This window comes from Fulmarus glacialis, unplaced genomic scaffold (assembly GCF_000690835.1).
Source record: "Fulmarus glacialis isolate BGI_N327 unplaced genomic scaffold, ASM69083v1 scaffold21675, whole genome shotgun sequence".
NCBI classification, from domain to species: domain Eukaryota; kingdom Metazoa; phylum Chordata; class Aves; order Procellariiformes; family Procellariidae; genus Fulmarus; species Fulmarus glacialis.
In genome coordinates, this window is record NW_009212765.1 from 39,681 (window position 1) to 61,102 (window position 21,422).

At 38.7% G+C, this 21,422-nt stretch overlaps 1 protein-coding gene across 1 annotated transcript; it reads left to right on the forward strand.

Annotated features, from left to right (window-relative positions):
* Nucleotides 1-2,874: 2,874 nt before the first annotated feature.
* SLC6A1 (solute carrier family 6 (neurotransmitter transporter), member 1) lies at nucleotides 2,875-21,068 on the forward strand. The gene is made up of 14 exons (XM_009577987.1): nucleotides 2,875-3,199; nucleotides 3,925-4,056; nucleotides 5,472-5,572; nucleotides 7,319-7,428; nucleotides 7,548-7,680; nucleotides 9,081-9,215; nucleotides 9,333-9,436; nucleotides 9,753-9,877; nucleotides 12,175-12,287; nucleotides 14,420-14,551; nucleotides 15,115-15,217; nucleotides 16,516-16,616; nucleotides 18,688-18,855; nucleotides 20,859-21,068. Exons 1-14 carry the CDS (start codon nucleotides 2,965-2,967, stop codon nucleotides 20,961-20,963), a joined length of 1,797 nt encoding a protein of 598 aa, XP_009576282.1. The 5' UTR covers nucleotides 2,875-2,964; the 3' UTR covers nucleotides 20,964-21,068.
* Nucleotides 21,069-21,422: the final 354 nt, after the last annotated feature.

The window sequence follows — 21,422 nt, forward strand, 5'->3', positions numbered from 1 at the left end:
AGCACGGTAGGGCAGGACAGATGCAAATTGGTCAGTCAGTCCCCACTTCCATCCTCTCTAAACAAGCCTCTGCTGAGTCTTTGGGCTTGCCACTCCCTGAGGTTGCTGAATACTTGTAGTGTGTGCAATGGGGTGTTTACCAAAGGTTGTGCTGTACAAGAAAGTTAAGCACGTCTCCATGTGTGATTGTTTGAACTACTGCTTTCAATCTCCTTTAATATTAAAAGCACCAAGTTGCCTGCCAAACCCCTCTCGGCCTCGACATAGACATGTGCACACTTGCTGGGGTGTCTCGTGACGTTTCAGCCTTACATTCAGGTCTGGGCACCTTCCTCCAGGAGGACTCACAAAATCCCAGGTTCTTTGCTTTATTCATGAAGATTTTCTAACTAATCCTCCGGTTTGTGTTTGTCATGGACTCTTACACTGGGCTAAATTACTCACGTTGTTCAACAGAGGCTTTAATGCATACCCAAAAGTCTCCAGAGTCTGATAGGGCTTGGAAGAGCAAGTGCAGGCCCAGCACTCACCTGCAGAGCCTGTTTGTAGGTATGAGGGAGTGAATCCACGTTCCTGTGGCTTGGTTGTTCAGTTCTGAGGTTCAGGACAGATCCTTTCTTGGAGTGCCAGCTATGAGGATGAGTTTCTCCCTCATTAACAGCCAAACAAGAGATAGACATACATATATATCTCTCTGTGCAGTGTTGGTTTACTGGGTTTTTTAATGTTGTTTTGGGTTTCTTTTTCCACCCATCCTCAACACACACAGCCTCTTCCATTACGTGGAAGCTCCAGCTGATGATAAAGCACAGGCCAAATGTAAATTACAACAACAACAACATCTAATCTAGTGCAGGACCAGTTTGTAAAAGTACTAGAACACCCTGATGATCCTTAACTTTGTACGGCCTGTGTTGGCTAAAAAGAAACACTTTCAGTTCTGTATCTTCATCAGTAGATGGTGCTGGCAAACTGCACATTTGGTAGTGCACTCTTGGAGCTGTCTGCGCCATAAATTCACAAACATGTAGGTGGGGAGGTCAAAGCTTCAATGTGATCTCAATCCAGCCTCAGAACAGGAGCCCCATTTTGCCGACACGGTGATCTGTATTTCCTTGTGCATAAGGAAATGCATTACCTGAACTGCTCAAACTTCTGACTACAGCCAGAAATGATGTTTATTGTACACAAAATTGGACAGGCTTGCATTGAAATATGGAAAATTAAGTCCACAGTTTTATGAAGGGGAGATATCTGTACACAGAAGGACTTGTGAGGATGTGAAAGTACATAGATGGAGTTTCCCTCTTTGAGTCCCGTCTTGAAGTGGAACAGAGAGGAAGGTTACAAGCATGATCCTTGTTTCTCTCCTCACCCCAGCATACCTACAGCTGATTCTTCTTCAGCTTCCACCTGACAACTTTTTTTTTTTTTAAATTATTGGATGTGGCCTTATAATAAGCATTATAATCATGCAGTGATCTGAAATGAGAAGTTGAAGAAAAGCACTGTTTATAGCAGACTCTTTACATGTATTTTTATGTTTCTTTTGACATAATTTACAATTAGAAGTGAATGGCTAATAATCTCAATCTTCCCTTACATAAATCTGTAAATAAAATTATTGTTGATCTTTGCATGACCTCGTGGCCAATGTTGCCAACATTGCCATAAGGTGTATCTTCACACTGGCAAGTATTTCATTTGCTGCGATCTCTGGTTTGAGGTGACTGACATATAGTAAAAGAAGTTAATAAGAGGAACTAGACAATAAATCGATCATGAATGGGCATACAGTAGACATACAATAGACACTAGCTCACCGTGTTTTTTCCAATTGAAGTGGAGCTGTGGAAGTTTGCAGGAGTTACACGCGCTTCAGAGTTGACTGAAATATCCCAGGTCATTTTTCATAATGCATATTTTCTTCCTTGATTTTTCCTTCCTTTATTTAGATTTTGAAAATTTATATAGTACCAGTAGTTGTTTTTGAAAAGGTGCAAGAATGCAACCCACAGTAGGAAACAGAAACTGAGGAGTGATTATTGCAGCCCGTTGTCTTACAGTGCTTATAATTTAAGCTTAGTGAAACATTTGCCTTATATTAACAGCTAATTATAACCACATGTAAAACTTAACATCATTACCCGGGTGTAAGTCCTGTTACTTGATCTGGTTTATTGTTTAATTCCTTTGGGAGTGTTCTAGAGAAAGATGTTTTAGATAAGTGTATGCTGTTCATAACTTTTTAAATTCACTATTAAAGGTGGCAAGTGCTATTTCTTGATAGCCACAACTTCTTGTAAATAAAGTAACTTTACAATCATGGGAACTCCCCTTTAGTTTCTTAAATGGAGAACGATTAAATGGAATAGTTTCATTGCCCAAGTTCTGGGCTGTTATATATATTATTTACTAGGCTGTTAAATAGAAATGTCATTACTGATTCATCTTTTGTATATATATACACGCTCTGTACAATGCTGCATTTTAGAATTATTTTGTTTCTGTAGACTCATAAGAGATCTATAGGGAAAAAAATCAGTAACTGGCTTGGAGATTGTTTTGGAGGACTATGTTAGTTCTGCTCTGCTTTCTACTGAGTCACTAAGGAAAAATCCAATGGGCAGAGCCAGGCTCTTCGATGAGACACCCTTGTTGCAAAGCTCTTTTGGCAGCGAGGTCTCTGGTCACTGTACGTTTTTAAGTTGCTTAAAGTACTGCTGAAGCAAATCTGAACTCTGTGATCTTGTGTTTTACAGATTGATCCAGAAGCTGTACAGGACTGCCGACTAGCTCACAAACCACCGGTGTTTGGGGGCCTGGGGGTGGTTGTAGTTGTCCTGCCGAAGCCCTACCTGCCCGCTTGGGTAACCGCGAGCCGCAAAGCTGCTGTCCACGTGGACTGGTGCTGAAATCTCTCGTCCGGCTGCTGCCAGAGCCTCTCCAGCCAAACCCAGAGACATGGCAACAAACGGGACAAAAGTGGCAGATGGACAGATCTCCACAGAAGTGGATGCTTCAATCACCAATGACAAGCCTAAAACCCTGGTAGTAAAAGTGCAGAAGAAGAAGACGGATCTTCCAGACCGAGATACTTGGAAAGGAAAATTTGACTTTCTTATGTCCTGTGTAGGTTATGCCATTGGCTTAGGAAACGTGTGGCGATTTCCATACCTTTGTGGCAAGAATGGTGGAGGTATGTTTGCTGTTTCATTCTTACGACCTCTGATATATTTGTGTATTAGAATTCACCATAAAAATTATCAATAAAACAGAACTTGGGTTTAATAGCTTTTTCATCTGTATAGGTGTTTTTTGGGGTTGAGGTGTTTTTTTTTTTTTTTTGCTTTACCCTTGTCCAGGAGGGTTGGAGCCATTTTGGAATGTGGTACTCTGCTTTGAGGTCTGCTCTGGAGTTTATTCTAACTTCTAGTTGGCAGGAGCTCTTAAAAGACCATAAGACATTAGAGCAGAACTAAAGCACATTGCCCTCCAACCCTTCAGAGCCCTCTCTTTTGGACTGAGTTTTTGAGAGGATTGCATACGGCTTGTAATACTGAGTCTGAGCTTACCATAAAAGGCTAACTTCGACTGGAAAGCAGCCAGTTCTGGTTAAAGCCTTTTTGCTAACTGCATGCTCCTGTGATAGACGAAGACAACAAAATACACAGTCTTTTGGATTTTAGCTTTTTACTTAAACAGAAAATATTTAAATGATGAGGAGATATATTTTTCCCCTTACTTGCACCTCTTGAGATACTGGTTCAGAAGTGTACATGTGCTTTGCACCAACTTTTTTGAAAAGTTACACTTAAGAGGAAAAAAATGTGAGTTTCTTTTCATATATAATAGGGATGGAAACAGTGGAAACTCAGTTGTGTTTTTCCCCGCTGTAACAGACTTTTTCTTATTTCTTTTTAGGTGCATTCTTGATTCCCTATTTCCTTACTTTAATTTTTGCTGGAGTGCCACTGTTTCTTTTGGAGTGTTCCCTTGGTCAGTATACATCCATAGGAGGCCTTGGAGTGTGGAAGCTTGCTCCAATGTTCAAAGGTACAGTGTGAATTTGGATTACTTTCCATTTGTTTCCAAGTTGCAGAAGTTGCACAAAGTGTCAGGGCAAGGATGTTTCTTTATGCCTTCATATTTTTACTTAAACCATAATTTCCTACAGAAAACCCTAATTTTCTGAGGTGTAACTGACAATTTTGAAACACCCTAGGGTATTATTCATTCCCCATTAAAAATAGCAAGAGTTAGGCATTAGAAGCTCAACAAACTTATTTTTGAACTTCAAAAACTTTTACTTTTTGTTAGGAACATATAAAGACTGTTCAAAATAGCATATTAAATCTAGCAATAGTTGTCTGAGCAGGTATGGAACTCTGTTCCCAGCAATTTGGTAAACATTGTTTCTGTTTGAGGTCACAGAGGTTTGTATCTCCTGTTGTTCTTACTTGAAATTCAAAAGCCAGACACTTCAAAGATGGCAATTTCATGCTGAATTACTTAAGACAAGCTCACTCCATACTTAGATTTTTAGCTAGTTTGAAGTTTCTCATTGCTAGAACCTCAAGGTTTTAATCTTGATTCTGCATAGAGCTACAAACTTCACAAACTGTGCTTTTCACCCTCTAATCCCAAATCCTTTGACACTTAAGAGCTCCTGAGCTGACTTCTGGACCAGTACAGGAGCAAGTTACACATTGAGTTATAAATTACTTCACACAGTAGGACTGACAATTAGCATAGGGTAAGCTAAAAGTTTGTTTAGAGTGGATTTTGTTCTAGGAAATTTTGTATTGCAAAAACCCAGGGAGATGAAAATGTTTCTCACAGATAAGTATTTTAACTTTGCTTGAGTTACTGCTGTTGGTAGGATGCAAAGTATAGACCTTGCTTTGCATTATACTGATTATTTTGAGCACTTCCTCCTGTTTAGTGTCATGCAGCAACTGTCACCAGCATGGAAATTTTAAAATACCCCTGAAGTCTCCATGTGGAGTAGAAGACCAGGCATTCTCAGTGTGGAACCCCTGACATTTCTTTAGTCTGAGATGACATAATAGCATTATACTAAGCATTAAGCACTTTGATCAGTGTACTAAATGGCTAGCTGGTCTTATAACTCATACTCAATTTGCGTGCATCTGCCAGAAGTTTCTGCTCTTTTCCCTCTAAGTAAAAAATACCTGTAAAATTTCAGCAGCAGCAGATGTGACTGCTTGCTGCAACAGACAGAGAACTGGACATTAAGATTAAATTTATGGATGACTGAACTATCACCCAAATTAACGACCTTTTTATAATGGTACTTCTAAAATTTTAACTTGCCATTTACCAAATTTTATAGAAGCTATCTGCCCTATATGTTGTATTTGTCCTTCTGAATCGCAGCTCTTCAACTGACACTTGTACAGACATTACTAAAAGTTACCTTCTTTTGTTTGTTTTTGTTTTCTTTATAGGTGTGGGCCTAGCTGCTGCAGTCCTTTCCTTTTGGCTAAATATTTACTACATTGTGATTATTTCGTGGGCCATATACTACCTGTATAATTCCTTTACCACTGTAAGTGTGCGTGTTGGAGGGGGGGTTGGAATTGTTTGTTGAATGTAAAGCAAAGTGATATGTAGATAGCTGATTAATCTGTCTCACTGTAAGGGTGTGAGGTTAACACAAAATGCATAGAAATCAGTAGGATAAACCATTTCTTACTAACGGAAAACTATTTTGTAAAAATCCCTTTTTAAATTTTTTATTCTCCACAAGAAATGTAGAATAGAAAACTGTGAGGAAAATATTCCGTTCCAAGAATGTCTGTGGAGAAACATAATAATAGGCTATTTTGGAGCCACAGGCTTGTCTTTCTTACCGATTTGTTTAAATTTCCTCATCTTAATCTTCAGAGCCACAGCTCTTTCATCTGTACCCTTTCAGTTTCACTTATTACCTGTCTCTGCCCTTTAATCACAAGCATGCCTGCTTGCTTCTCTGCTTACCTGCCAGGCAGCTGCAAGTCATGCTCAGGCTTCGGACTCCCTGTCCTGGCAATGCTAACAAGAGTGCCAGTACCCCTTTGCCTTTGAGCCTACAGGACAGTCATTCCCCTGAGAAAAATTCTAGTGTATAACTGATTTTTTTTTTTTTCTTCTTCAATAGCAGCCACACAAATGTTAGTTCTTTGGGAAATAGTATCATTGCAATGTGGTTTAATAGTGGAGGGGTTTATTAAAGAAATACTCATGGAGTGGAAGGTCTGTGATTTGATTAGTTCTGAACTTCCATTCATTGTTGTTATTTTTGCTTTGTTTTCTTTCCTTTTGACTTTATTTTTAGCTGCCCTTTTTTTCCCCTCAAGGGTGATTCATCAGCTGAGTAGGTCTTGTCTGATTTGTGAGTTTTGGCCATCTGAGGAAGTATTCTTACATAAGTCTCAATAATTAATGCATTATTGTTCAATTGTTGTCTCTTCTACAAATTTTGTTCATGCTTGCTTGTTCTCGGCTTTAAAGAATTGTCCCTTGACAAAATTTGCATTAACTACTCTTTGGGAGTGACATGATCATTTCTTTTTTTGTTATCCTCAGATTTGTTATTTATATGATGTGAAAGGTCAGTCATAGTCTGGAAGTGGCCCATATTAGATGAATATTGACTTCTAATTCCCTTGAAGCCTCTTATACTTGTATTTAAAACATGCAGTACCCTGATACAACATTTTCTGTGAGAGGATTTTCCAAGATTAGCCATCAGAAAGTTGTATCTAAATGAGATTCGTTCTAATGGATATCATGTGGAAACAGGTTCTGCTTCTCAGAACTTCTGAAAAATAACTTAATGTAATGGACACATGTAGAAAATGCATGTAGAAAATAGAAAGTTTACATTTTTCTAATTGTCCCCTAACCTGAGGGGAAAATGGAAATCTCTGATCAATAACCATCACACCTTTATTACCTCTAGTGCAACAAGAGGTAACAGGACCTCCAGGAGGTCCTTTCTGCTGCCCTTGTTTCTTGTAGTGCGCTCAATATACTCTCACATGCTGAGAGGCGTATCAGACTCCAAAGCATTTGGGCTGATATATTAAAGAAATGAAGAAATATTTTCACATCTGATTCACACAACTGATATGAAGTTAAATAACTTACGTGGTAGACATGCACTCCAGGGAGATCAGTGCACTGCAGAACTCAAAGTATATTAGTTCTCCACTCAACTGTCATTTCTAGTAAAGGGAGAGATACCTGAGGTAATGCTTACTTAAGAAGTGTTTGACTGTTTAGGGTTTTTCTCTCTCTTTTTCTTAAATAGACTCTTCCTTGGAAACACTGTGAGAACCCATGGAACACTGACCGCTGCTTCTCCAATTATACCTTAGCAAACACCACCAACATGACAAGTGCCGTGGTCGAATTCTGGGAGTAAGCTGATAATTTTTCTCTATATTATCCCTGTGCATATGCAAGGATCAGCTTGTTATCATTCGTATACTATCTTCTGAATTAGTTGTCAAATACACCATTCTGTTGGCTTATTCTAGACGCAACATGCACCAAATGACTGATGGATTGGAAAAACCAGGGCAAATCCGATGGCCGCTAGCAATTACTCTAGCAATTGCCTGGATTCTGGTGTATTTTTGTATCTGGAAGGGGGTAGGCTGGACCGGAAAGGTAAGATTAAAAAGTACTGTAAATACATTTCAATTACAAATGCCCATTTTACTCAAATATTCTGAAAATTCTTGAGGTAAGAGGCACTGGGGATAGTTTTGCTGGAATAGCTCTGTGAAGTATTTCATTTCTATCTTTCTTGAATTGATGCAGCACAGTGTTTTTCAAAGAGCTGGCTCCTCTGTAACTAGCTCTGACCACAGTCTTGGATGATATGTTCATTTATAGACTTCTTGGCTTTGCCAGGTAGAAAATTGCCTAAAAATACGTCTGCTTGTTCCTGTGATGAATATTTTAGCTAGTTTGGATAGCAGTAGAGTGAGGATGCACTGTTTTGGCTTCAGTGAGAAGCATGCATTTATTGCACAGCTCTTGTTGGACTTAGATATGTATGTTGAAGCTGTATTGCATATGAGAGTTACTCCCTCCTTTCCTAATGGTAAATGAGAGCCATAGGTTGTTCTTACCACGGGCATGCTTGCGTGCTGTGCTTCTTGGAGTCTGGCTGGTTTCTGAGTGCAAAATAGAATTTACTAATGAATTAAAGGAAATTATATTATTGACAGACCTCTCTTCAGGAATGAAAGGGCACCAGCATCTGACATTGGCATATACCTCTCCCTCTTCCCAAAATGGCAGGAAGAAATCTTAGGGAAATGAAAAGCCACAACCATGAGGCCTGGTGGAACTGGAGGCTTGGGTTATAAGACCTCAGGCCTGGTGTAGAGGACTAGGATTTTTTCACACTGAAAGAATGAATTGTTAACTTTCGACAAGATAGTTGTAACTGTGACCTGCTTCAGGCTGCACGTTGAACATGGCCTAGTTGAGCTCAGACCAAACCATTTCATTTCTCGTCTCTGCAAAGAAGGTGGCAAAAAAGGGCTGACTGTTTCTTTGGAGTCTGACTTCATAGTGTCTTTTTAATACGGCTTTTGAAAAAGCAAGAGAGTAGGATCCTGTAGGGCAATTATATCATAACATAGGTGAGGAGGGAGTGTTAAAAAAACAAAAGCAGCTGTCTGAGAGCAGAATAATAATCAAACAGATGTTGTTCTACAAGCAGGATAGGAGTACTAGAACCTTGTGCTTTAGGGAGCTCCCCTTGTTGAATACAAAAAAAGAAAAGCATGAGCCCCTCGTGCAAAAATATCCTAGTTCACTAAGTTCCACCTTCAGGAAAATCAGCAACAGCCACCTGCCTTGTTAGACATGGTGTTTAGGGACTTCTGCAGTAGGCACTCTCGTTTCCTCACCAAGCTTTTCCATTGATAAATGCTTCAATTTTAAAAGTCAGCCTCAGTTGCTGCTACAGTATTTTTAGGGAGCAAATATTTTCTGAAGTGTTAAAAAGCACAGATCATTCTTCCTTCCACACTTACAATGTCTTGTTTCTTCAGGTGGTATATTTCTCTGCTACTTATCCCTATGTTATGCTGCTTATCTTGTTCTTCCGTGGTGTAACACTGCCTGGAGCAAAGGAAGGCATTTTATTCTATATAACTCCCAACTTCAGTAAGCTTTCAGACTCTGAGGTAAATATTCAATCCTTGTAAACAAAAGTTTCACTACTAACTGTTCACCTTTCAGACATATGACCTGCTCCTCAAGTGCAGAAACAGATTTTTAAAAAAATTATTTCCTGCAATCAGGTTTGGCTGGATGCTGCCACACAGATTTTCTTCTCCTATGGTTTGGGTCTTGGTTCACTGATTGCCCTTGGAAGTTACAACCCTTTCCACAATAATGTTTACAGGTAAGCAGATGACTGCACGTATTACAATGGCACTTTCCTGTCTCAGCTGGAGCTGGATTCTGTCTTTCTGTGTACTATATCATTGAAATAAAATGTAGTCTCGGATCTGAATATTAAATGTTACACCTAACTAGGAATGAGATGTATAACTGCATTTACACGAATGGGAGAGACAGTATGACTTGTCCAGCATGAAATGCAACCCAAACTGTGAAATTGTAAATCATTAAATCTTTTCACAGGAAAAAAGGGTAATATACGGATGAACAGTACCATTGCTTTACATACTGCTTAAAGCACCTTACCTTTATTTCAGGGATTCCATCATAGTGTGTTGCATAAACTCATGCACAAGCATGTTTGCTGGCTTTGTCATCTTCTCCATTGTTGGATTCATGGCTAACGTCACAAAGAGGCCTATTGCAGATGTTGCAGCATCAGGTATCCAATATATTTTTCTCTAAGTTGTTCTGTGGCATCAGTTATTTTTTGTTTGTACGTTGTATCCAACTGCTTCATGTAATTGTTCAAAATCTCTCCCTCAAAACATTCCTCAGCTCCCTGTCATTTCAGTCGCCCTTAAGGATTGCAAAAGGGAGAGCATCGTTTCAAACCTCTCAAGGCAGCAGCAGCAAAATCATTTCATGTCGAGCAGACTGCCTGCCTAGCGCTCTCAAACCTTTGGTGTGGAGAGTGGTCAGCCAGAGACTCATCTTGGGCTGACGCAATGAATACTAATGAATACTACTTACAGGGAATGCATTTATAAGAGGTGGCAGCACGGTTTGCTGCTTCAGTGCTTAGCTGTGAGATCAGATTATGAGCCTCTTGCTACTGAAATTCTTAAAAGCAAACTGAAAGAGGGGATGATGGTCATTATGTTTTTGGAGCCTATATTCTCAAATTCAGTTAGGTTTTTAAATTCCTTTTACTGTTTCTTGAGGTTAAGCCCTTTGAGGCAGATCCATTTCTCACCTGTTCAGACCTACAGCTATCAGCCAATTTTATGGGACCCTTTACTCTGAAAGCCATTTTACTTAGGGCAGTAAGATGTCTATGGAAGGATTCTGCTATTCTTTGCAATTCCTTGTCTTTCTTCCAGATGAAAAAGCTTAAAGTAGCAGAGCAGATGGTTGCCCTAACCCAGCTGGTGTACCAGATACTCATTTAGCAGTTCTGGCCACAGGGAGGGATCTGATAACTGAAAGCTTGGTTGGAAGTCGCTGGTGGACAAAACATGTCTTATCATACTAGCAAACATATCCCATTGATGAAATATTCCCTTAGTTAGAAAAGCAGAGACTTTAAGCCCTAAAAATAATCTTCAATAAACTACACATACAAAGAAATTAGCAAAAAAATTATGATGGCATATGCTGTTGGCAAGAAATGCTCTGGAAAGTCAGTGGTGTGTGAAATAAGCTTCTTGGATTTATGTATTTGATACAGATGTACTATATAAAGACTATACCTGCAAACAAAACAATATTTTTATATCACATTAAGCTCCTAAATACATTTTAAGGTACCTAAGATAATAGACTTTTCAAAGATGCAATGACCTCCTGTGGCCAGTAATTGCAAAGGATATTTTTGAAATTTGACCTTTTAATTAAGGCTTCTATTTCTCCTAGCAAGCTCAGAAACTGATGCTTTATTTTAGCACCATGAGACATGTTGTTTTGCGATCTTTTATACAGCTTTGTAAACCAAACAATGTTATTAAAAGCTGTACCTGCATTTGGTGGAATGTGTAACAGAGTAAAATTAAGAACATATTTAAGTTTATTTTGCTTTTAATACTGCCATTTGGAAGGCATTCCAATCATATCTGCTATTGCTAGCAAATAATTGTTTCAAAATCTGCATTGCATTTACTTTGACAATTCAGGTGTCTAATGCCAATCCTTGCTTCACTGGTTTGAAAGCTATATATGTCCAATGAATTGTCACAGACAGACTTACTTTTAATGAAAAATGAAAAATCAGATACCCCCCTTAGGTGACGCACAGTGATTTTATTTCTGTGATTATGTAGTTTGCTACAGGTTTCCCTCTTAACCTGATACCAGCTGGTTTCCAGTTATGCTATGACAACAAAAAGAGCTCCTTTGTTTTTAATAAGAATTTATATTCCAACACTATGCCCCCATCAGCAGTTAGTAGGAACACAAATGAAAAGGTTTGCCTGTTTACAACTACATAGTTTATTAAAATGTGTATTTTAAGATAATTAATGGAATGGAATAGCAAATGGAAGTACTGTAAATGCTGGAAAATGTCTTCTCCATTTCTGAGCTGTCTTTGTTTCTCTTCTGAACTACTTGGAGAAAAGCAGAAGATTACAGCCATCAATAACTACTTGAGAGGGAGAGAAAGCTGATCAGTTCCTGAAGATGTAATCCTAGCCAAGGATAACATTCCCTGTTTTTGCTATACAAAGGTGTCTCTCAGGAGCAGCTTCTGAACTGCATCTAGTATTTTGCTTGGTTGGTTGGCTGGTTTTGGGGGTTTTGTGTGTTGTTGTTGGTTTTTTTTTTTGTTTCGGTTGGTTCATTTTAAAAGCAAGATACATGCACTGACTTCTTGGTCAGTGAACACTGATTAAGCTGAAATCCCCGTGCTGCATTCATGGCAGAGTCATTCAAATAAACCTAAAACCTATGCATCAATAGGAGCAAATAATCAGCACACCCAATCAATCACATTGACGTTTTCTCTCGTGTTTTTCCTACCAGGCCCTGGACTGGCATTTCTAGCTTATCCAGAAGCAGTGACACAGTTACCAATTTCTCCTTTGTGGGCAATACTTTTCTTCTCCATGTTGCTTATGCTCGGAATTGACAGTCAGGTAAAACTGGTGTAAAAATTAATAGCGAAGATAAATTTTCTGCAACTGTATGGTACAAGGTTGGCCTCTCTCTGTGCATTCTGTACTGCCAGCTGTTAGTGGTCCAGAATGGATGTTAGTGGTCTGGAATAATCAAATAAATAACAGGAGGTACTAAGGAGAGGAAAGACTAAGAGGTTCAAGGAGCCTGGGATAGTCAAAAACTGATACTAAGACACTTTCGCTTTTTCATGAACTGTTGGAAACATATACAACATGTGCAGAAAATTTATTCTGCAGACAAACGGAACTTTCTTTGAAATCTTAACAGTTAAATCATGATATTAAAAATACCTTTGCAATGTTCATCAATGTAGGAGACACTGGGATATGCTTTACAAGGTTTAGATGCCACAAATATTTCTGAAAGGTGACTTCAGAGCTTACCACATGGAGCAAAAAGATGCAGCACACATTTCATTTTAAGCGTATAAATGTCAGGAGCAAATTCAGGAGGCGGCAGGCTCATTACTGAGGACATTCTGTGTCTTAGCGTGTTCTGAAATCACTTCCCAATGGTAGGGATCAAGACTTTATTGGTTCAGGCCTTAGCTAAGAGTTATAAATGGTATCTGACAACTGGAAATTAATGGCAAGGCACAATGTAGAGGTTTTGCAAATCCAAATAAGATATTCTCTAGAGTTACTGTCTAGATTAAATAATTAAATAATGAAATAATTAAGTCATGCAATCGTTAAAAAATGTTTATTGCAAAACAAACAAAAAAGCACACAGAACAAGAAAAAGCACTTTATATGCTAGAAAGGACTATGTCCAACAAAAGCATTCATTACTCAGTAATAATTTTAATACAGATAGCAACTATATTGTAAGCACTAAAGAGAGCAACCAGTCTTACTTTACAAAGCATACTTTGAGGTCTTTGTCAGGGACATCCCTTTTGCCTGCTGAAATGTTTGGTTGGTTGTATGAGACCAAGCATAGGCAGATGTGTTAATATACTTGCAATCACTTGCAGTTGCCAAACCAGCACCTTACAGTCATTAGCACAGTCTTCATAGCACATAAAGAAATATGAGAATTACTAGCTTAGTGCTGTACTAGTCTTTCAGTAGAGAAAATCCATCATTTTCTATAAATCCAAGTTGTATTCAGCCTGTGAACCAAAATACAAAAAGAACCAAGAGGGCATTTTATCCTGCAACATGAAAGGAAGCTGAAAATATATGTTTTCTATTTCTTTGTTTTTCGGTAAGCTTCAGGCTTGACATTAAAACCTATTGCTCGATCTGGGGGGAAACTACTGTGAAATTAATTGGGTCAAAAATACTCTTGAAAGAACTTGTCTCTAGGCAACTAACAGCTGAGGAAGGTAGTCTAATATTATTAAAAAGAATATATATCTACAGGCTGTCATGCTTGCTTCATTTTCTGTCTATGAGTGAAACATTTCATATGCTATAATTTATAGGAACTATAATGTTGGTTTAATTCTGATTGCACTGCTGGAAATTTACATCTCTTCTGTTTTTCATTATTTCAGCTATCATAATGACACCATTTAATTTGCATATATACATACAGTAAAAATCTGAAGTATGGCCATGTTCTCCATTTGGAAGACCACATCCTCAGCAAAAATCTTACCATTGCATTGACTTTTCTGGGGATACAAAAAGTATTTGATTTATAACATATGAGAATCAATCTTGTGTCCTTAAGCTTCACTCTGAAGCGCTGATCTGATTACACTTTTTGTGTCTTCTGGCTTTCATGTATGTGAGTAAATCACAGAAAGTTTTTGAAGGATCTAGGGGTCAAAACCTTCAACTGTAGATGTATTGTCTTCTATCACAAGAAAGAGCACTTTATCTTCATAAAGCACATGCTGTAGTTCATAATTTGGAATATTGAGTGTTTGCTAGCTGGAAATCTTTCTGCACAAATCTTTTTAGACAGAAACGAGGATATTCAGAAGCACAGCTTTCACTGAAGTCAAGTGAATTTTCATTTATCATTTAATGGATGCAGCCTTAGGCCAGTGATGAGTAATATTGAAAACTCCTCCCCTGAATGTAATCCTGCTGTTGTAGTGCATTGCATTGTATTTTATTTCTAACTTTACTTGCAGTTCTGCACTGTGGAAGGATTCATAACAGCGTTGGTGGATGAATTTCCGAAGTTACTGCGCAATCGAAGAGAAATCTTCATTGCTGTTGTATGCATTGTTTCCTATCTGATAGGGCTGTCCAATATTACTCAGGTATGTTCTGTAGAAGAATATGATCTTATGTCTGACATACAGCATCTGTTTTATTTCCCCCTTCCCCCGCCCCGACCAGGAATCATTCCAAACCATTGAAGTGGCAGGGATCTATCATCGACACTATCTAAAGACTTCAGGCAGCAGACATTAACTTACAAGTGCAAAATGCCTGTAGTCCAGTGAGGTCTACTTCATGGTTCAGGTGACAAGAAAATACACAGCTCTACAATCTGTCTTACAGTCCAAGAAGTGGTAGCTAGGGATGTTCTCCATTGCTTCCTGTCATCTACTAGATTGCAAACTATTTCATGAAATGATTGAATTATTGAACAAAAAGGAGTAAAGTGAAATCAAACCAGTTAACTGAATTCTAGCAGTAATCTAATTTTTGTCAGTATTGACCTCAAGCGTTATAAGACTTTAACCTGTTAACTTTAATTAATTTACATTAATATGTTCCTAACTTATTCGCCACTGTTAGTTTGTAGCTTGCAGTTTAATCTATCTTGAAATTGGAGTCCTTACTATTTATTTTAACACTTCCTTCTTATATGTTTTAGGGTGGAATCTATGTGTTTAAGCTTTTTGACTACTACTCTGCCAGTGGAATGAGTCTCTTGTTCCTTGTATTCTTTGAGTGCATCTCGATATCCTGGTGCTACGGTAAACAATATGTTTCTATTTTTTCCGTAAGTTTTGCACATCATAAGGATACTTAATCTACTGATTTCCTCTTTTGTGTGTGCACATGCTGAGGGTGGAACTGAAATTGGCCTTGTTTTATATGCATATAATTCCACTGAGGACTCAAAGTTGGCTTGCGGAAGGTACTTCTGCCTCTTTAAAACACCTATGTATAAGCCTGGAAGTCATTAGATGCTAAGTGTTTCAGGAATACTAAGTAGGTGACATCTCCCTCTCTTTTTCTGTCCCCCTTCCTTGGAAAGCCTGGATCTTCAGAGGTGTTAGGTACTGCTGTTCTCAACATGACAACTTAGGTCTTTTGGACTTCGTAATGTTTCATTTCCAGAAATGACTCTGTCACTCTAGGATCTTGCAGTGAGAGCCAGGCTCTTTGGTCAGTTTTATCTTGCATAATTGCCCTAAAATATCCAGAAGTCTGGACTGACAAGCTCTGGGTATAAAGGTTGATGAATATGTATCCTATTCTTGCCAGAGTATTTGTGCATTTGACCTTAGTTCTGTGTTACCAAGTCCAAGGACTTACTCCCATGATTATTAAGACACTTCAGTTTATATTACAAAACTGATTCAGAGCTAGATAACTGGAGTCTTTCTGCTGTCTTTTAATGAGCTGAAGAGGATGGAACAGCATTTTATAGGGGAGAGATACTGCATATGAATCCAGCAAATGCGAATGGAAAAATACACCACCTAAATAATGAAGAAATCAAATACGAAGTTATAAATAATATGATAGACATACCTTTTAGAAGATGATGGAGTGCTGGTAGGTAACAGCAGCAGCAGGGCTACTCTCTGATTTCAGATGCAGTTCTGCATGTATACGGTGTGCATATATCCACACAGAGTGAAGCTGGTTAACGCTAGGATGGATTTTTTTTTTTTTTTTAATGTAATTTGTAAAATATCATTCTAAATCTCTCGTTCTAATAAGACTTACAGTTGAAATTAACCAAGGGCAATTTATTGCATCTGACCTTCAGTTGTACAGACTTCCTCAGACTTTGCATGGGAATAAGTTTGCTGGTTGCTAATTAATTAATTATGATGTGGAAGAATGAGAACAAATGATTCTTGGTGCTTCTGAGTTTCCACATTTCTTTCCCATTCAGACAGGTGAAAAGTTACATTGGGGTCTGTATAGAGCTACCAAATATACCTCATAATTTATGACAGTGTCTGTCAAAACCACTGAGCTTTCAATTGAATCAATTTTCTAATATGTTTATAATACTGTTTCTTATTTCTATGTTTAGGTGTTAATAGATTTTATGACAACATCCAAGAGATGGTGGGATACAGACCCTGCATCTGGTGGAAACTCTGCTGGTCATTTTTCACTCCTATCATTGTGGCAGTAAGGAACAAACTTTTATTGTATGATTCAAAGGATGTAAATGAGGTAGACTATGTACTACAGCATCGTCATTTCCACCCCCACAGGTTCATATTAACTCTGACCTCATTCCTTTTTTAAGGATTTGAGCAATTCCACTGAAGGCAACAGGCAAAACCCAGTGTCATTAGAGGAAGCCTGTGCCCTAAGAAAAGAGCCTTGCGCAATTCCAAGATTTGTATCGGTCCTCTGGAAATGGTAACTAGTCGAGAGTTTGACTGGCAGAGATAGAGAACTGTAAGAAATAAATTTTGACCATTTCTTGTATTCTTAGATAAACTTTAGCAATCTCTCTAAATTCTGTATTTTCCATATACACAAAAATGCCCACATTTTGTAAACTGAATTCCTTCACAGGCACTATTCTGGTGACAGACTAGTATTACAAACTGATGTTCTTCTCTCATGGGATTCTGTGGAATATATTACCCAGTTTATACTGCAGTGCTACTGGTTTTTCTGGCAAACCTTGCCAGGATTCTGTGCACTGGAAACCACAGTACAATCTTTCCCTGATTCTAAACTTTATCCAGTTAAGCCCATACAGTTCATTTTGAAATAATAAGTAAAGAAATGTAAACTTACTACACATAACGTAGTCAACCCAGATGCAATATAAAAAACTGTAATCAAGTAAACACTATTACACATGACACAATACTTCTCACTTACTGGTATTTCTCTGATATTCCCATATAGGCAGCCCAAGGCCATACAAAAGCAAACAAAGAGCACTAAAGAGAGGCATGGAAATGTGTTTATATTGAGGATTCCTTGATTCATCTCTACCCAGATGAAGGCAGCTTTCATTTTTCTGAAAACGAATGTTCAGGAAGGCATAATAAAAAGTGCATTTTGTTTATTTCAGTGATATAGTAGGAAAGTCTTCAACAGAATTTGTTATCCAGTGCAAGTTCACGGGTGGTGATGATGTGCTAATAAAATCTGCCATCTACGTTCTCCTTTCTGGGAATATATTCCGCACAAGTCCTGAACCTGGGATCAGAATGAGCTTTCTTCTTTGCTGGTTCGGTTTATCAGGTTTCCTGATGCAGGCTGTTTTAGACATTTGAAAGAGGCCAGGATAGAATCTTCCTTGGGAACTTAAAGGAAAAAATACCATGTTTGCAGGTCATCTGTTTGAAAACAACACAAAAGCAACCCACAAGTGCTGCTGATCAATGGTGCAGTATACGTGTATGCAGGTATTATTCTCCAGGACCCCATCTTTCCCAATAGCCCCCTTCCCCCTGATTTTGTGCAGGTTATCTGAGGACTTTACTAGTACCAGTGGATTTCCCGTACCAGCATACCTGGATAATCTGAGATGCAGGTTATATATGTGGAAATACAGTGTTAACTTGAAACATTAATTTTGGTAAGACACTATCTCCTCGTCTCTTGTTACTGAAAAATTCAAAGTGGTTTCTGAATTTCGTAAGATAAGGTCTGTTATAGAGACAAATCTGTAGCCACTTACTGAACTGCAGGTTCCATTCTGACTGCCTTCATTTTCCATTACGCATTTGTTCAGAGGATCTGAACAATATCAAAGCCTCTGGGCCAAGCACTCTTAGGTGGTGATATTAGAAAGGTCAGTGCAGAAGCCAAGCTTTAAAGAACATTTCTTATTCAGAGCCTCTAGGAGTCTGTTGCTGACCAGTACAGTAGAGCTGTATTGATACTATTATTCCAGTAAGAAAGTTAGTGGAAACAAACAAACAACTTCACAATTGCAGAATTACAGTTCAGTTATTTACACTTTCCCACACTATAGATTAAGCTAGCAGGGAATCAGTCAGTGCAGTGGGCTGACATTTGCCTGTCTTCTGCAACTTCCATCTGGAAGACTGACCTGCAGGCCCCATCTACAAGCTAGTGCCCGGTGGCCATAACCAGGGACCAAAGGAACCCTTTTCTCCTTGCCTGGATGTGAAGGCAGGCTTGAGGTCCAAGTCAATCCAGAAAAACTCTTGAACACAGAACACTCTAGAAATCTCATCCAAATCTTGTTTTCTGCTGTATTTTGCAGGGAGTATTTATCTTCAGTGCTGTCCAAATGACTCCTCTCACAATGGGAAGTTACGTTTTCCCAAAATGGGGCCAAGGGGTTGGCTGGTTCATGGCTTTGTCTTCTATGGTGCTGATACCAGGCTATATGGCATATATGTTTCTAACCCTGAAAGGCTCCCTAAAACAGGTAAGTCTCTCTTTTTCTGGACTGCATGATTTCATCTTGCGAGACCTGTGCACACTGATAAAAGATTGCTGGGCAGCTATTTTCTACTATATCTTTCCTGTGGCCTCACTGGCTTAGCCCACTTACTTTGCATTGAGCTGAAAAACATAAAAACAAGTACCAAACAGACAAAAGGCAAGACAGTGTCTGTACCATCTGTTGTTAAACATAATTCACTGCATTAAATGTGGTCCTTATATCTGGGCTTTGACAGTTCCAGACACTTTGTATCCCAGCTCCTTACACCTAGAAAAACAAAGTAGCAGTTTACAAAATATGTAAATTTGTCCTTATTAACACAAGACATACTGTCATGTATCAAGGCAGGTGATGCTCTAAGTAACTGGAATCAAACTCTTAGGACTAAACCCACATAACTCTTGGTTTCCATGAGTCTGCTCACAGTGACCCTATTTAGCATCTCCCTGCAATGTAATCAAAGATTTGAGCTCCCATTCTGCATTACACCTGTTCTAAGTTACAATGGCTGCCTTGTTCTGCTGCAGCTGAGAGAAAGTACGTGTAAAATCTTGGGAGCATATTTTATGATTATGCTGCACTTCCCTTCAGTCTTTATTTAAGGGATTTCTATGAACAGTTACTTCATGAAGAATGTTAGAGGCCTTCTCTCAGGCATTGTGCTCTTAGCCTCTCCCTGATTCCTTACTCCATTTGTTAAAAGGAGATGACACTTCCCATGTGAGAATGGCTTAAATCCATTTTAAGGTCTTAAGAGAAATGCTGCTAAAGGCGTGTGAAATGTTAGTAAGGTTATTGACCAGTACGCTGTTTAGTAATCACGTACAATTGTCATACTTAATTTTTTTTTAATCTGGGTGCATCCTCAGTTTTCCCTCTCCAGCCAATAATCTCATTCTGTGCATAATAGACACTTCTTCAGCACAAGTATTGAAATACGCATCTCTGTCCTCTATGATTGTGGGAACCCAAGATTGTCAAAATGAATTTGTCAGAATTTCTGGAATATTCTAAAATCAGCTGACAGAGCCATCTTTGCAAAGGGACGGATGATCTTAAGCAATTCTCATGAATTGCTCAGATCTTGATCCAAGTATTTGTCTTCGGCAAACTTTAAAAGACTCAGTGATGCTTCAAAGAAGTCTACAAAAAAATCTCTGGGTTTTTTTTTTTCCCCCTGCTTGTTCTTAGCTCCTACGTTTTGAATATCTTTCCCTTGGTCTTATGGAAACATTTACGTGCAAATGGAGAATTGTTGCTCTAAAATATAGCTGCTTCTTGGGCAGAGTTGTATAAGACCACAGTAAAAGTTCCTCGTCTCAGTCTTACTGTGGATTAAGGTCTCATTTTTGAACGCACTGACAAATGGTCATTAGATAACAGGAGGAGCGTACACGACTCACAGGCTTTGACGATCAAAACTGGGCGCTCTTAATACGAATGTGAGGTAGGCGGATAAGCTTCATGAATGGAGAACACAAACGGACTAGGAAAGACAGAATAGAAATAAACCAATCTTAAATCCAAGTCTACTTTACCTGTTATATCCTTGGAGGTAGTAACTCCCAGAAGCTGCAGCCAATACTCTCTAGTCCCTTCCCCTCCCTGGGGAGGGTCACCATCACGTCTGGGGTCCAGCTTTGAGTCCCCGCTGCCCACTGCAAACTTGCAGCCTCTGTGCTTGACCTGTGGGCTCGCAGCAGAGCCTCTCCTCATTTCTTTTCCCTAGGCATGCTCAGATGCCTGGTGGCATCTACCATTTTGCTTGTGGTCTTTCAACTCCTACTGTCATGTTCAGAACACAGTTAAAACTGGTTTTAGTATATGTGACTTACTGCCTTTTTGGTCCCTTGGGAGACAGAATTTTTCATTTTAGCTCTAATGCCTAGACAGAAGTGTTTCGGATTGCTTTTTTTAAAAAAAAAAAAAAAGGTATGCTTAGAAACAGGTTTTTGACTGCCTCATGTTTATTGTTCTTTAAACAGCGCATCCAAGTAATGATTCAGCCAAGCGAAGACATCACTCATCCTGAAAATGGGCCAGACCAGGCCCAACAGAGCAACTCTGCAAACAAAGAAGCCTACATCTAAACTTCTGTATTGTAAAAGTACCAATACTACTCCAGAAAAACAAAAAAATATGGTTGAATATGACCACAAATTTATGTCTGAGAATATAATTACCTACCTCCAATGGCAAAAAAAAAAAAAAAAAAAAAAAAGAAAAAAAGAAAAAAGGTCATCTCCACTCTAAGGGAATCGCCATGGGTATGATCCAACCATTGCGCGAGCTCAGATGTTGACAGTGTTTTGTGTTCTCTGGCAATCCACAGACTGTTAATGTTTTTATCCTTTCACAATAATAGTTGCATATCTTGGAATTTGTAAATTGATGTGCCAAGACCTTTTTAATCTACCTTTTAGCACGACTATTTGAAGTTTTGTGCTGCTGATTTTTAGTAGTTTATCAATATTTCTTACCGCTGAATCCCAAGACTGTTATTTCTGACTTTGCAGGAGTAAAAATTAAGTTTGGAATTGTTTTGTACA